This window comes from Ambystoma mexicanum, chromosome 1q, assembly GCF_040938575.1.
Source record: "Ambystoma mexicanum isolate Mex_15411 chromosome 1q, UKY_AmexF1_1, whole genome shotgun sequence".
NCBI classification, from domain to species: Eukaryota; Metazoa; Chordata; class Amphibia; order Caudata; family Ambystomatidae; genus Ambystoma; species Ambystoma mexicanum.
In genome coordinates, this window is record NC_090922.1 from 1,119,389,826 (window position 1) to 1,119,403,674 (window position 13,849).

Here is a 13,849-nt window from a genome sequence, read left to right on the forward strand (position 1 = left end):
GCTTCTGAAGCCACGCCCACCAGGTTCAGCCTGCCTGCCACACCGATGAGTCAGCACATGAAGACCAGGCCTAAGGAGTCAGCACATGAGGATATTTTCTGGAATAAAGGCTTTCAGCTCCTGGAAAGTTCTTGTAAAATAAAAGCACTCCTGCACTGAAATAAAGTGTTCCTGCTCACGTCTCTATATGAGCCTGGCGCCAAAGGCGCCAGGACTGAGTCCAGACAGGGTCCCTGTGTTTATGGGTCCCAAAGGGACATAAATTAGTCAAGTGACCCACTGCCCCATCACTAGATGGTGTGGTTTTTGTGTTCTGGGGCCTGTGGCAACGACAGCCATCTACACTGCCCAAGTTATTCTCAAGAAAGGCAACAAAATGTCTTCCAGCTGACCGCTCAAAGCATCATCCTGTATTGCTGCTGCCGGCATATGCCAAGTTGGGACAGGCGATCTCTGTCCCCGGATGTCCCAAAATAGCAGCGGGGAATTATCCGATATAGTGCGCCCCATGTATTCCGCCTTCGAGAATTCAGCTAGAAGTTCAGTTTCAGCAAAAAAAGTCATCAATTCTAGTATATAGTTCATGACGGGGCGATTAAAATGAATATTCCCTTCTGCTTGCATTAAGTTCCCTTCAAACATCTGCCAGAGATAATTGCATTATGTCATTCAAGGTTGCAGAGGCCTGGAGCGAACCGGCTTGTCTGGAGTCCAACCCATCTAGGGCCACCCACCCCAAAGAAACGGAGTCCCTCCTACCAGCCAGCCTAATGCCCAGAGAGCAGAGGAAAGCAGGAATAGCATGCTAGGACAGTAGGTGTTCACTATACATATTTGTCGGTCCACGTCATCCATGTACCATCACATACCTACACTCTTTATCGGTCTCAACATCGAGCAGTCGAAAGGGAACTCCTGCGCCCACTCACACCATAACCCCTCTGGCGAATTTGGAATAGGCAGAACCATAACCCACTCCCCCTTTCTGGCAATCACCGATTCCTGTTTGGTAGGAAGAAAGTCTGTTTCCTGTAGTAGCGCAATGGACACATGCTTCCTGCATAAGAAGGATTTCAGTGGATTCCTGCGCAAGTAAGAATCCATCCCCCTGACATTCCAGGTCATTATTCTAAGCTGCGCCATCCTAGTGACAATGAAGCCCTTCCAAGCACTCTCCTAGGGCAACTGCCCTGGTGGCGCAAGGCCCCCCCCCCCACAGAGCATGAATCCTTCCAAGTTCAAATTGACTATGTCCGTATCCAGGTCTCACATCTTGCCCCTCTTCTGTTGTCTTTCCCCACCCACCCGCTCCTCCCCTGCTCTAGGGATGCCAACATTAATGTCGAAACACAACCAAAAGTAAACAACCAGATCATATCCCCAGGGGCAACAACAACACACAAAAGTTACCAGCCATTCAAGCGTGCCCATCCCCTCCTAGACAAGAAGTTGTAAATTGGGAAACGGGTAGGAAGTACCAGTAAAAGACTAGTACAATCCATGTCCAGTATTTCAAGGTTTACAGTGGAATAGCAATCTTCGGGTTGCTCTGTTGAATAATGCCACCCTCCATGGAGAACTGCAGAATGACTTTTATAGATCCATCTTTCTATAGATGCCAGGGGCACTTTACGATATTGTATATGTATGAACATTATGATGTATTTTAACTGATTAAATTATTTGTATTCGTGATTTTTGTAATATGTATGTCCAACAATTTAATTAGCCAGCTATGGCAGCTTTTCAAGATATAACGATTAAGTGAATAAAGTAGTGTTATGTGAAAAAATAATACTTCTCCTCATTTCATCTTTTCAGTGTAGCACTATGTATATTTGTCCCTAGAATGAGGTATTAGGGTCTGTCCTACCTTTTGATTTATGTCTCTCCTTATAACGCCATGTGTGCCTTAAACTAACTGACAGCTCCATGGCAGTTGGATTCTACGGGACGCTCTGTCACCTTTTTCCTTTTAGTATACAAAATAAAACTTGTTTTCTTGCAAGGAGGTGCACTGAGCCTTTTTCCTTAGAGAATTGTGTTTTCCTGTCTGGGGTCTTGCCTTACACAATGCCCTGGAGATAGACAAACTGACCATCTGTGTTGCAATGTTCTAGCTGCAAAATACAAATATACTACAAAAATAAAAAATAAAGGAAAAACAAATTGCATTAATACGGCATGCAGTTAACAACCAAGAAAGATTTGTATTCTTTTAAGACGAATAGTAAAACAATATATCTTTCATGAAGTGGTTTTCTTTTTTATTTAGTAAGAAGGTGTTTTTGCAATAAGATCAAACGCACAATAGATTCAAAGATTTAAAATATAGATGTCATGAATGCCTTCTCGAGTAAGCTTCATTAAATGTTTTAATGTACATTTTTTCCAAAATCATACCGTTATTGAGACAATGTGTACAGTAACGAGGTTTATGGCAATTATATTAAAACAGCACTCAATTTTCTCTGTTTAAAGCAGCAATAGCAGCAACAGCACATACATATTAAAAAGACATACTCAGTTCTGAGCATGGGCAAAAGTGGAAAAAGTAGTTTAATACACCATAAAAATATATACATTCTGTTTAAATGACGTTACCAAGATTTATTTCAACAAATGTGTTACTCAAAATAAAGATGTGCAAACATTTAACAATTTGATTCATTCACAATAGAAACAGTGTCCTTCGGAACAAGAGGCTTATTGAGTGCTTTTATATCATCCAGTATATTCTTGGGCGTCAACATGTGAGTTGAACCTGGTAAGAGAGAACAATACTTTATGTAAGTTTAACATAATTTCATTATGCTCTTTGGTCTTTTGCATAATTTCATACTTTCCCGGGAATCCACACATTTCCATCAATTCAAATATATAAAGCTTAGACACTGGATACAGTATAACATACATCACTCGTCTAACATTAACAGACATTCATTCAATGTTCATCCCATTACATAAAGGGCGGAGCATGCGCACATCCACCCTTGACCTGAGATCCTGACTAAAATTCTGCAAGGGGGGAAAGGAAACGTTTTCAGTTGCGAGAGAAAGACAGCACAGGTGTGTGTGTGAGCGAGTATGAGTGAAAGTGCTAGATTGGTGTATGACTGTGGTCTGCATTCTTTGGCGCTACAGATGTTTTGGACTGAGCTAGCATAGTCAATAGTGAGGGGTCACAGGTGTTGTAGTCCCAAACATCTGGAGAGCCACAGGTTGCAGACCCCTGGTGTAGGAACAGCTTACTTTATAATGATGGAAAAGTAAATTGTGAAAGAAAGATAGAACTGGGTCTGCAACCTATCCAGCTGTTTTTGAATACAACTCCCAGGATCCCTCACCAAGGACTATACTGCGCAGGGGTAATTGAAGTTGTAGTCCAAAACCTCTGAAGAGCCAGGGGATGCAGACCCACGAACTAAATAATAGGTCAACAATGAAACTATTAATGGCACAGTAGTCTGGAAAAACGAGTCTATGGGCCAATTTAACATCTGAAATGATTACCGACATTGGGGTAAAATCAGAAACACCTGTATTTTAATGTTGATCTTAATCAACAAGTGACTAGCAGCTTAAGCTGATCAGGGAATTGAATCTAGATTGATAGTTGAGCGTATGGACAAGTGCATTTAGTTTTCTTTACCTTGAAGCCATTAGCATCCACTTCCAAAACTGTTTACTGAGCAGAGTGAGGTTAAAAGGCTGGAAATTGTGTAGTTTTAGACAATATGTACATGAAGAGGTTGCAAAGTACATGTTAGTCAAACAGAGTATGCAGTCTGTAGATGGCACAAAAGGAAAATGCTTTGAGAATGCTTGTGCCGGACCTGGCCACAGGAATGACCTGTAGATATTCCTGGATAGCCGTATACTACTCCTAACGTGTTGCATGCCTCCACAGAGGATGCAGATAAAAGCAATCATATGTGCTTCTAAAGCTTCCTTGCCTGGCATTTACACCAGATGTTACAGCATGCACACTGACTTAAGTCTTTGGTCCTAACTAGCTAAATAGAAAGTATAGCCTATCTGACATCCGTATACTTAAAGGACTTTGTCAGATTGAGTGATGTAAGGCAGTGGAAAAAGACAAGGAGACTATACACAACACTTAACTATTGAATCTTCTACTATTGTACTATGGTCCCCAATTCTCTAGACTAGACTACAAGATTTCATACCTTTTCGTGGAGAGTATGGACTATTTCTGAATGGATGAAAGCAAAATGAGAATTGGATGCATTGAATACATTATGAGGTGTGAGCCTTTCAGCTTGTGGAAGGAGACTGGTACGAGGCCACTGTTGGGGAGGCTTTCCATAGGGTTGCATGGGTTTTCAGATGCACCCTTGCCTCCTGCATTTCAGGAAGATTGAATATTAATGAGTATTATCAGTAGCTAATAGCAGCATCTCACAAGAACACTCCACTGCCCACCCCGCAACCAGTCCTTTCCCCCTCTACCTATTACAATGTAGACATCCTTTCTATTGTACCATGATATGATTGTTTTCCACCTTGTTGGCACTATAGAAAAATCCATCAACACATACATGCCGCCGTCTAGCACAACCACAAGCACTTCCTTCACCTCCAACTTTCCAAAGATTATACACAAAGCAAATAAACAGTTGCTCCTTGTAATCAGCTAAAATACTTGATTCTTTCTCTGGGGCAAAAGAGATCTAATTTGAGGTCAGACTTTTCACATATCTTTCTATACACTAAATACAAAATTTAAATCACAAATTCACAATAAAAAATTATAGAATACAATAGTTAGCACTACTAAAATTACAATGAATTAATCAATATCAGTGCTATAATATTGATAGTCATTGGTGAACCTATAATCACGATAAACATTTTTTTTTTTTTTTAAACGATTACAGTGCTGCCATTAACCGGGAGGGACAAATTAATCACTCAGGCTTTTAATCAAAAAAGTGTTCTCATGAGGACTGTTAATGTTCTGCCACATCTTATAAAGTGACACATTCCTACGATTGCTTCTGGCCAATAGGCAAATTGGCCAAAAGGAGTTTGTCCGTATCTCATCAGAATCATATGTAAACTCACCCAAATAAGCAATATATACAGAGCCCAGTAATATGCACTGGGTCATAAGGCGCCTATGTGTTTCCTCCAAAGGTCTACTTTTCATATAAGACACCATCTCAGACCTGAGCTGGATCTCCTTAAGTTCCAGAAGCTTCTCAAGACCTTCCTTTACTCTTCTTCCTTCCCTCTCCCCCTCCCCTGCTAATGTCCGGTTCTGCCCTTGACTGGATGCCTGGTTCCTTCAGAGTCTTACAGGGCACCAGCTCGCAACGCCCCTAGTACAGTCTACACCTAGTCTCCCTTGACCCCCACCCCTTTCTCACGGGCCCCTCCGCCCAGACCTGCACTCCCCCCGCAAGCCCCCCTCTCCCCTGCATCTCTCGCTACTGCGCTTGCACGATCTGAATGTCACAAGGCCTAGTATGATTGCTTCTGTTGTCCTCCATCCCCCCCACCCTCTTTTGTTGTGCCTCAAAACAGATTGTGTACAGGCGGATTATAAATACCCAATAAATAAATTAAATATTGATAAATCTATCCTTTTTAAGCATACCAATTCTAGGGCCAATTACTGTCCGCGTAGGAAGTTGATTTAAATGCAGCAATAAGATAAATCTCCTCAGAGCTGGGGTGGGCGACAACAGCAGATATTTCTGATAGCACAGATAATCACATTGTATATAGTCTATACAGGTTTTTAAATTAGGTAGAGGGTTACATTTGGATCCCCAGTCCCACACTTTCAGCTTCTTTTTAAAATCCCTTCTGATCATTACAAGATTATCCTCCCAATTGGGGTTCCAGCCTATTTCTTTAAATGTATTTTTGTTTAATCTTGTAAAATCTTGAAGTGGGTGTTTGCCCTTCGCTTTCATGTGGGGACCCAAAATAGCAAATAAAGGGGACTTCAGTGCTTTAATATAGTATAAGCCCCTTTGCAGATGTGAAAGGCCAGCCAGTGATGTTAGGCTCAGCTCAACTCTTAACAACTCAATCAACACATAATTCGGGAGTCCCAGGAGTCTTCTGCAGATTCTCCCTTCTATTTTATTTAGCCAACCAGTGTTGGTCAAAGTGTGGCTTCCAGCCCACATAAAATGCCGGGGACTATAATCTGTTTATATACCTGTATAATTCCCTCAATGCTGTTCCCTGCAGTTTTCCCAGCAAGCCCCTTGGTGATCGTGGTGCGGCCTATTACATTATTTGCCTTGCCCCCAATGATATGCACAAATCTGTAGTCAGATCTTATTTGTAGGCCAAGATATTTATATGCTGGGACTCTCTCTATACCAACTGCGAGTGCATCTATCCTACTCGCCAGTGCCCTACAGCCGCTAACTACCATCGCCCGAGTCTTCTCAATGTTTGTGAGCTCATTTTCAGCTGCATAATTTCACAAATTGCCCTTCTGATATCCACCAAGGTGTGAGCCATAAGGACAACATCATCAACGTAGGATAGCCAGTTTATATAGTGGACCCCAATCTTAGGAGGAAAGCAGTGAGCAGGGCTAACCTAGCAGGGAAGTAGGCATGGTAGAGATTAAACAGCATTGGCGCCAGCACACACCCTTGTTTTAAACCTCTAATGTTGTGAATTACTTTAGAGCAGGCACCTATGCTGTTCAATCTAACATGCACACTTGTTTCTTAACGATATTGTAAAATTTCCAGTATTGTCTCAGGCACATCCCAATTGTTTCATTTAGCCCACAATCGATCTCTGTCAACAGTGACAAATGAGGACTTAAAATCCACATAGACCAGTAATCATGGAGCTAAATAAAAGAATGTTATCTGAAGTAGAGCATCCCACTCTAAACCCGGTCTGAAAGGGGGATCAAATCTCTTATATTTGCCCACCTTTTTAAATCATTGACAAAAGTGATAATTTGCAGGATAATTTCGATATCTTTTTTTTGTCAATAGGTATTAATTTCGCCCGTATCCATGATTCAGGAATAACCACCTCTTCACAAACACGAATAAACAATACTAACAGGATTGCACAGCAAATCTCTTGATTCCCAGAAATAACTACACTGGCCAAGCCATCAGGCCCAGGTGCTCTAGACTTTCGTCCCTATCTAAACTAATCCCGAAGAAGCTAAAGGCCTAACTGTGTCTAATGATCTTAGGCTTAGTAGCAGTTTCCCCATAGATGTTTGCTACATATTTTATCCACATTTCTTTTGGTATAGGTTTTATGACAAAAGTGGATTTGGGTCTTTTAATACCATTGAATGATTTCCATAGGGGCTTTGTGTCACCTTTTATGGTAATACACTCCACATGTGCTGCCACTTGGCATTCTTTATGGAAAAGCTCCATCTTTTAAGCCAATTACGATATTTGATTCCCCACTAATGTGTACGACTGCAACGGACGCCTCCGGAATTTACCTTCTTATTGCTCTTATAGTGCGCCCGATTGTTTTTTGCATCACAAATAATAGGGTTGTAAAACCCAGTATGTTTTCTCCAGCACAGTGAACATATCTATTAACTACTGTGAATTTAGTGACACACTGAGAAAACTATCTGATGATTTCACAAGCAGGAACAGGAAGCATTTTTATATACTACACATTTATCATTGATTTTCCCCCATGCAGTTCATACCAACTTGAAATGATTTCAGATAGTACCTCCTGTATGCTACTTGTGTTTCCGCCACCAGGGGGCTATAGACATTGATAACTAACAGAGTGCAGGCCATTTGCTACAGAGACTTTTCTCAGCAGCGAACACATTTGCATTGTTTTCTAGTGTTGTATCCGTAAGCCCATTTGAAACACCAATTAACATCCCACCCATTGGCCTCCCAAAACTCCTTTTGTGGCCCTAGCTTGCAAAATTGTATATCCATCTAGAATTACTGGGTGGGTTAGTAAACACTCCTGCAAAAGAAAGATATCATTAACATACAATAAGTGATGGCCCCCCTTTCTTATTTGTAAAGTGGTGGAAACCGCGTGCATTGCATGTCAAAAGCCTTAGCAGCTAGGGCCTGGTATGAGAAATGCCAGGCAAAAATTCAGTCAACCATACCCAGTCCAAATCTTTCTTTGAGCAAAAGCTCTTGCTCTTCACCAACTGCCTGTAATTACCTACAGATTTCCTAGGGGCATTTTTCACTTGAGGGCACATAAGGGGGCGAGATAGTGACTCGTCTTATGCTGTCCCTGTTGAGGTTTATTTGGCCCATTTTCACAATATGCAACTTCAGTAGCATAGCCCCTTTGCAATAGGCGGCACTGATGTGAGAAGACAAGATCTACAGTTGCACTGGTATAACAGTGGACCTTGGAGGAGGGCAGTTTCCCCATTTCGTTCTAGTTCCACGTAGTCAAAGTAGCTTCATATCAGCACAGTAAGCCCGGGAATGATGTGGACTACTTGCAATATGGCATTACTGTTCATTTTTCCTCACTGTTGGAGAAAAGGCTACTAATTATAAAAACGTCTACTATTCCCCCTTAACAATTTTTATTGCATCCTTATCAACCTTGGTGCAGTTGGGGGAACTGGACTGAGCAGCCTCCAAATTGCCGTTATTTTTACAAGTAGAGAATTGTTCTTTCAAACCAACTGTCATCCTCAGAGGTCAGAACAGACATTGTCTTTACTGGGAATAGCAAGGAGACAGCTGGTTTGAATTTCTCTTGGCTTTTTTCCTCTCGCTTTTTGTTTTTGTGGCCTCATTTTTCTCAGTCTCGGTGGGTCACAGATTTCATATTGTACAGGCTTTTGTTTTTTTTGCCTTTTGCCAGATTTTGCTCTCAATGTTGCTTTTCTTTTTATTCAACGTCTTTCTTTGCGTGTCAAACGTATATTCTCTCCACCATTAATCCCCTCCTCTACATTAACATCCACTATATCCTTACTTCCATTATCTTCAACTTCTTGAGTATTCATAGGGTATTGAGACAATTTCCATTTCCAGATAGGAATACCATTAATCAACTTGCCCCGAATAATATCAACACTTTCCAGCAATACTTTCTGCATATCAACATCCACGTATTTCCTGCCACAGAGCTTTAAAAGGCGCTTCACTTCATACTGCAACATTTACAAGGCCACATTGTCTTCAATTACCAAGCTGCCTTCAATTACCAAGCTGCAATCCACCAGGATGCAGTTCGCCACAGATGTTTCAGCAAAGAAGAAAGATGATGTCGACAGATAAACATCCTCCGGCCAAATCATATCATTAGGCTTATTCTGTCTCATTGGATCACGGCTGGGATCAGCTGCCATTTTGGGCGCAGCAATTTGCTCAATGTGGTTTATTACCTTCTGCAAGGAATAGCAAAGCACGAGGAGCAAATTATTGTTATCTACAGATGTAGAGTGTTGACCTATATTTTCAACCGGGTTTTCACTCAGAATTGTTTTTGGAAACGGGACCCCACGAGACTCCTCCACCAGGCTAACTATCATGAGTCAGGCAGTTTTGTTTATTTGCCATATCAGCTTTATTTGGTTTGCAAGCAATTGGCCATATCAATTAGGGAACTGAGAGGCAAGGGTAATTATTGCACTATGATAGGCACGTGCTATGGCAGATTGAGTTTAAAAGTAAACAGCAGTTACTTATTGATGCACGATAAGGAGAAATGAACGAACTTTGAGTCCAAAGGTCTTTTCGCTCCTTCACTGCCCATGGTACCGCAGACTGCTCGCACTTGCTCCAAACATGCTCACACAAGTGCACTGCGCTTCCTGCTATAGGTCTTCCAGGCAAGGTAGTACAATGCCGAGACCGCAGGCCAGAAGAGATGTCAGATGTTTCTAACCAATGATCCACTGCAGATTTCTCGCACTTGCTCCAAACGTGTTTTGTAATTAGACAATGAATTAGTTGGGAGGCCACTATAAGTATTATTGCTTTAAGCTAGCCAAGGTGGAAAGAGCAAGTGTACAAGTCGTGGTAGCTTCGAGAGTTGATAGAATCATGGCTTTAGCACATTGGCAAAGACATTTCAAAGATGAACTGGAATTCCTCAGGATTCTGAGATTTCTCACACTATTTGTGTGCTACAGATACATGGTCCAACATTCTATGGCATGCTGAGTTACTAGAATCTCTGTTGCAATTTGATTCAAGTATAGAAAGTGCTACAACAATGGGATCCTTATTCAAGAACAGCAGTTTTTAGGTTTGATTGATGTCAGCGTCCAGTCACCACTCAGTTTAACTAAGATATGTCTATGGTTTGTGCAGTATAGAATGAAAAACCCATTAGCATGTATCAAAGTTGCCTATAGCAGTATGTAGTTAGCAGAGGAGAAAGAGCGAAGCGCTGCAGTACCCGATATGACGAGGCCTGACCAGAGTGCAATACCCACTTGGTGCTTCCCAGCTCAACATGATTTCAGCGTCATGGCCTGGATTCTAAGCAGTTCATTAAATGAGATGGTATTGAAGGCCATTCATAGGACTAATCAAATCAGAGCTTGTGCAGCAGTAAGCCACACGCACCCTTAGTTGGTTGGAGATTGTTATCTTTACCATTTCTGTGATGTACCCTGCGTTAAATTCTACCTGGACTGTATCCAGCATATTATTGGATTCAACCCAGGCTGTAGCTGGCACACCACTGCTCTTTGAATATTCAAGAAAGTACTTAATGTGAGGTACAGGGTGGAAGAGCACAGGGGGAAATTAGCTTGAACATTTCAATATAGTGATGTCGTTCAACAACTGCATGCTTAAACTTTAAAAACTTTTCAGAGAATAAATAGCCATTCATTAGTGCCAGGATTTCCCTGGCTATTGCTGGGGCAATCGTTTTAAAGATTGTTGGCCCAAGTATGGTGATAAGACAGCACAAAGAGTGATTAAAATGCCATAAAAAATAAATGGCTTTTAATGTAAAAGGTTTCTAATTAGGTTAGTTCAGAAGATCACAGGGAAAAATATTCCTAGCTATTATGCAAATTGCAATTGATGATAGTGATACGCACACGGGCAAGCTTGCTCCTCTAAAGATATTCTTCAATGCAGTTACACGAAGATATTACTTTCTCACCAAACACTGGAGGAATAAACCAGCAGCCTGATTTAGTGTTGATTGCCATCTCCTAGCAAAGACTTTGCTAACCAACAAAGCCAAGTCAAACTCTTTGCTTGGGGAACATGGAGATTGTTTATAGGGAAGACCGGTACATCTCACCAACTCATTCCAACGTTTTATGCAGAGAAGTAAAATACTACACAGTGCATGTGAAGAAGTCCACACGTTATTTTCAATTCGTTTTTTTCACTTGGCAAAGGGGTAAGGCGGTGATATCTGGGAGGTGAGAGCAAGTGAGTGTGGGAGGGAGGGACCAGATACTGTACTTATATGGAACACTGTGAAAGGGCTCAGACATATCAGAATACCGCTTTCAGATTCTCCAGCTCTCTGATGGAGCTGAACAAAGAGGGTGCAGCTTCCATGGAAAAGATCCCAACAGTTATGTGGTAGAGGAGCAGCAAGTGCAACATCCTTGACACATGCTGGCGTGTTAGAAGATTATGATGTGCTAACAAACTCTTTGAACATTCCCACAGCTGAGGAAGAAGGCACATGCTTTTTTGAGATCTCAACCTGAACATGAACAAAGTAACTTGTTGAAGCAGCAAATACAAATGCATTAAACTATAGAGTTTGTGACTATTTACAGGCCACTCAGGCAAAGCCACCTTAATGACTCGCCCCTGCTGCACAGAGTATGACCGCAATGATGGCAGAGATAACATCACTGGAGCATTCTCTCGGTCTTCTGTCGACTGAGAAGCTTCTCAGCCGACAGAAGGCAGCGAGCATGCTCTGGTTTTATGATCTTCAAACCAATAAGGCTATACTGTGATATCTCCTGTGGACACCCAACCAGATTAACACAGGGGAGCTGAAAAACTAGGAAGGAGACAGATTTTGTCCCCGACGAATAACCATGTATAGTCCAAAATGCATTGGACATCTATCTTGTGCCTCTGAGCGTTGTTTCTTGATTAAAGAGCAAACACTTTTTAAGAAGCATGTTAGGTAGAATTTCCATCCCCACTTAGTGAGTCCCGCAGCACTTTTTCTGGTCTTTTGGGTTTTTATCTGATTCTCCTGATGAGTGGTAACCTTTTTCCTCAACTCATTCTTTTTCTGCGACTTTGGGAACACATTTTGTTTACCTTTGATGCAGTCTGCTTCCCTCCAGCTGTTTGAGGCACCTGTATTTTATTATTGCAGCATGCAGATCTTCTGTGCAGTGTTGCAGGGGCCGCCTTGAGCTTCGCTCTTTGGTTTTAATTTGTATTCCTGTGATAAATTAATGAAACCAGGACGGGGATAATGTTTATCCTACCTACGCTTTTATTTTGTGAGATGAGCCCACCCCACTTTATGTGGAGGGCTGAGGTGATACATGGTATTGCTTTTCTCACTTCTCCTGTAACTTTCCAGTTACAGTGGCAAGTCTATCTGAGTGGCTGGTGGCAGTGGATATTTTCTACCGACTTTGTGATTTTTACACGCAGGCTCCTGTCGCAAATGCGGTAAAGGACACATGGGTCACCATTGACCTAAAATGGTGGCAGTCTTCTTTTTCACCAACTCACGATTGCTTGCCTCTTGAGTCTTCTTCTGATAACCCAGGTGAGTGGGAGGTGGAGTGAAGTCCTGCTCACTCCTTTGTCTTCAATGGGCTCCCGTTGGGAAGCCCGCCTGGTTGCACCAGTGTGTTTCAGAGAACAGGAAGCTGGCAGGACACGAAACTCCTCAGTTCTTTGTCCGCCATTGTGTCTGCTTGGAGCCAGTTCTAACGGGCGCCTGGCTGTCTCCTTGGGACAGCCACCACCCAAAGTTTGAATGTTGCATGCATGCTGATTGGCTGGGTTCCTGCATAAAAGGCAAGGGTCCTGATGCTGAAGCCAGAATTGACCACTGGACGATCCATTCCGAAGAAGAATGTCTACAGCTACCTTCAGCAACCGCCAAGACGAGTGAATGCTGCTGCTCCAGCCCTATTTTCTGTGCGACAGTGAAGATCCAGACTGGACGACTTCCTCCCTTGGATTGGTGGGCCCAACCAGTCTTCAGAGACAATCTGCAGTTTGAGCCATATCACAAAGTGCTATGACCCTCCAGGCCTGCAATATCCTGGGACCTCTGGCACTGCTGCAGTGCATTGTCTCGTCAAGCACGGTTCCGGCTGCAAACTTGAGTGCATCTGTCTGAGCCTACAGAGACTCCATCCCCAATCATAGAAGTCCTCTCAGAAGAGTCGAGGACCAAGAGAAAGTAGTAAGTCTGCCAGGTGACAGCCGTTGCTGCTCTAAAGCCTGTGTCAAGCCTCCCCAACCAAGTGCCGTGAAGATCTTCTGCTGGACATCCCTGTGACAGAGTTTGACTGTCTGCTCCAGCCAAATGTTCCTCCTCTGCCCACCAAGGCCAGAGACCCAAACCGGAGCTGCTGCAGTCTTTCCGCGGAGACCTGCCAGTGACATCGTCACTCTTCATCATAGAAGGTACTGTCTGACTCCTGGGTTCTTACCTGGGCATTTGTGCTGCTGTTCACTCCTCCTGAGCTTCCTGAGTAACGGTTGGGTGGACGACCCAACTGTGATTCTCCCGGGCCTAAGGACATCCGTCCTACCGGCTGAAATCCTTTAGGTGGCCTATCGTGTGCCCAAAACTCTTTAAATCCAATTACATTACTTGTTGCAAAACTTCTGATATTTGACAACTTTGACAGTGTCTGCCTTCCTTTTCTTTGCTGCCCAAGAGTCACTGG

At 42.6% G+C, this 13,849-nt stretch overlaps 1 protein-coding gene across 1 annotated transcript in view; it reads right to left on the minus strand.

Moving 5' to 3' along the window:
• Positions 1-2,245: 2,245 nt before the first annotated feature.
• Positions 2,246-13,849, minus strand: part of STXBP3 (syntaxin binding protein 3) — a 639,289-nt gene continuing 627,685 nt past the window's right edge. The window contains exon 19 of the mRNA XM_069641861.1: positions 2,246-2,764. Coding sequence (XP_069497962.1) covers positions 2,655-2,764 — 110 coding nt within the window. The 3' untranslated portion in view covers positions 2,246-2,654. The remainder of the gene's footprint in view (positions 2,765-13,849) is intronic.